Here is a 1629-nt window from a genome sequence, read left to right on the forward strand (position 1 = left end):
CCCCCCCCACACACACACACCCACACTGACCTGTTCTGCAAGAGATGCGCGAAAGAGCTGCACAGATACAGCACCACCATTGTGATGATTCCCACAGCCAGCGGCCACATGTAGGGGTCAGAGAGGAGGTCAAACTCGCGGGAGAACTGTCCGCCACACACCAGCACCATGACCAGCGCCACCAGGTGGGTCCACACGTTCAACAGCTCGTTGTGCAACTGCCGGTACAACAACAACAACAACAATAATAATAATGATAATGATAACAAAAATGAGAATCATAACAAGAATCACCCACATCATCCCCACTCCCTGGTCGCTCTTGCTGCTTCACAATAGAATCAAATTTCCACAGCTTTAATTACCCACTGAAATGTGTCCTGCATTCCGGCCCATTTCACGTACAACAATCCCTCCAAACAGATTTATGCACCCGCAACTAAACCTGACAAAAGAACACAAACGTGACAATCCCAGCGGCTGCTGATCTCGCTGGCAGGAAGAAGAATGAAACTAGCAGACAAAAGAACACAAAACACCCACCCTGTATTTCTTTATCTCTCACTTTCCCAGAATCCTCATCTCTAGCTAAGTTTAGAGAATTTAGTATAGAGAAGCATACTGATGCAAGAACAGTCATTTAGTGTAAGGTAAAAAGGAACATTTTGTGGTTCCATCTTTTGACCATTTTTTTTTTCAAACTGTCAAAACGTATACCAGTAACGAAAAAGCACCATGAGCAATTTAAGTAATATGAAGCCATGCAGACCAGGAAATTGTACTCTTCAGCATTATTCAGCTCTTCTGAGAACACAAAAATACCACAAAATCTGCAGTCATCTCAATCAGTGACTGCAGTTCATATAAGTGAAAGTCAAATATTTCATATTTTGCGATGAAAAAGAAGGAATTTGCCCAAGATTTGATTTTTTTTCTCTTTGCCACAGCTAGTTCAGGGAACTACTCAGTTTCCTAATGAGGACAACTGTACCTGAAAGGCACTCAGGAAGTAGGCGATCCAGGGCTGGTTGATAGGTCGGAATCCTGTGACGACATTTGGCTCGTGGAACAGCACAGGAACCCCCTCCTGGCCGGTGGTCGCCAGCGGCCACATGACAATCTGAGAGAGGAGCCCAAGCAGTTGCAGTCATTTGGCAGTTTCAAAATTTTAATTCTGATTCGTAAATTTCCGTTTTGTCACATTTCAAATCTTTCATAGGTTTACTGATAAAATTTCATCCAAAGCTATTGTTGAACAAATATACAATCCCATGCAGTGCCTGTTAGGACGTACATAGCACGCGACGCCGACACCAGGTCTCCCACGGTTCAACGTTCAGTGTAGGAGAGTTGCAACAACGGAGGTCAAAACACATGTCATGCCAACCATCAAACCTTTAAACACATGTCATAAACGACCCACAACATATTTTTGTTTATTGTATATTTATGTAATACAAGTCAAAAACAACCCAGGACGCACATGGTAGGCTACCTGGTAAATATTGAGCTACTGGTGAGCTTCCAGCCATTCACAGCTAGAAAAGAAGGGACAGAGTAATAAATCATGTGCTGTGCTTGAGGTAACACAGGATGACCAGACAAACTTCTATCAACCATCCCCCCCCC

The 1629-nt window shown here is 43.7% G+C and overlaps 1 protein-coding gene across 1 annotated transcript in view; it reads right to left on the reverse strand.

Moving 5' to 3' along the window:
- Positions 1-1120, reverse strand: part of LOC101850839 (membrane progestin receptor beta) — a gene marked incomplete at its 5' end in the record, with an annotated part of 8089 nt that extends 6969 nt beyond the window's left edge. Inside the window, 2 exon segments of the mRNA XM_005107311.3 lie at positions 31-218; positions 992-1120. Coding sequence (XP_005107368.1) covers positions 31-218; positions 992-1114 — 311 coding nt within the window.
- Between the last annotated feature and the right edge of the window lie 509 nt (positions 1121-1629).

Source organism: Aplysia californica, unplaced genomic scaffold (assembly GCF_000002075.1).
Source record: "Aplysia californica isolate F4 #8 unplaced genomic scaffold, AplCal3.0 scaffold00591, whole genome shotgun sequence".
NCBI classification, from domain to species: Eukaryota; Metazoa; Mollusca; class Gastropoda; order Aplysiida; family Aplysiidae; genus Aplysia; species Aplysia californica.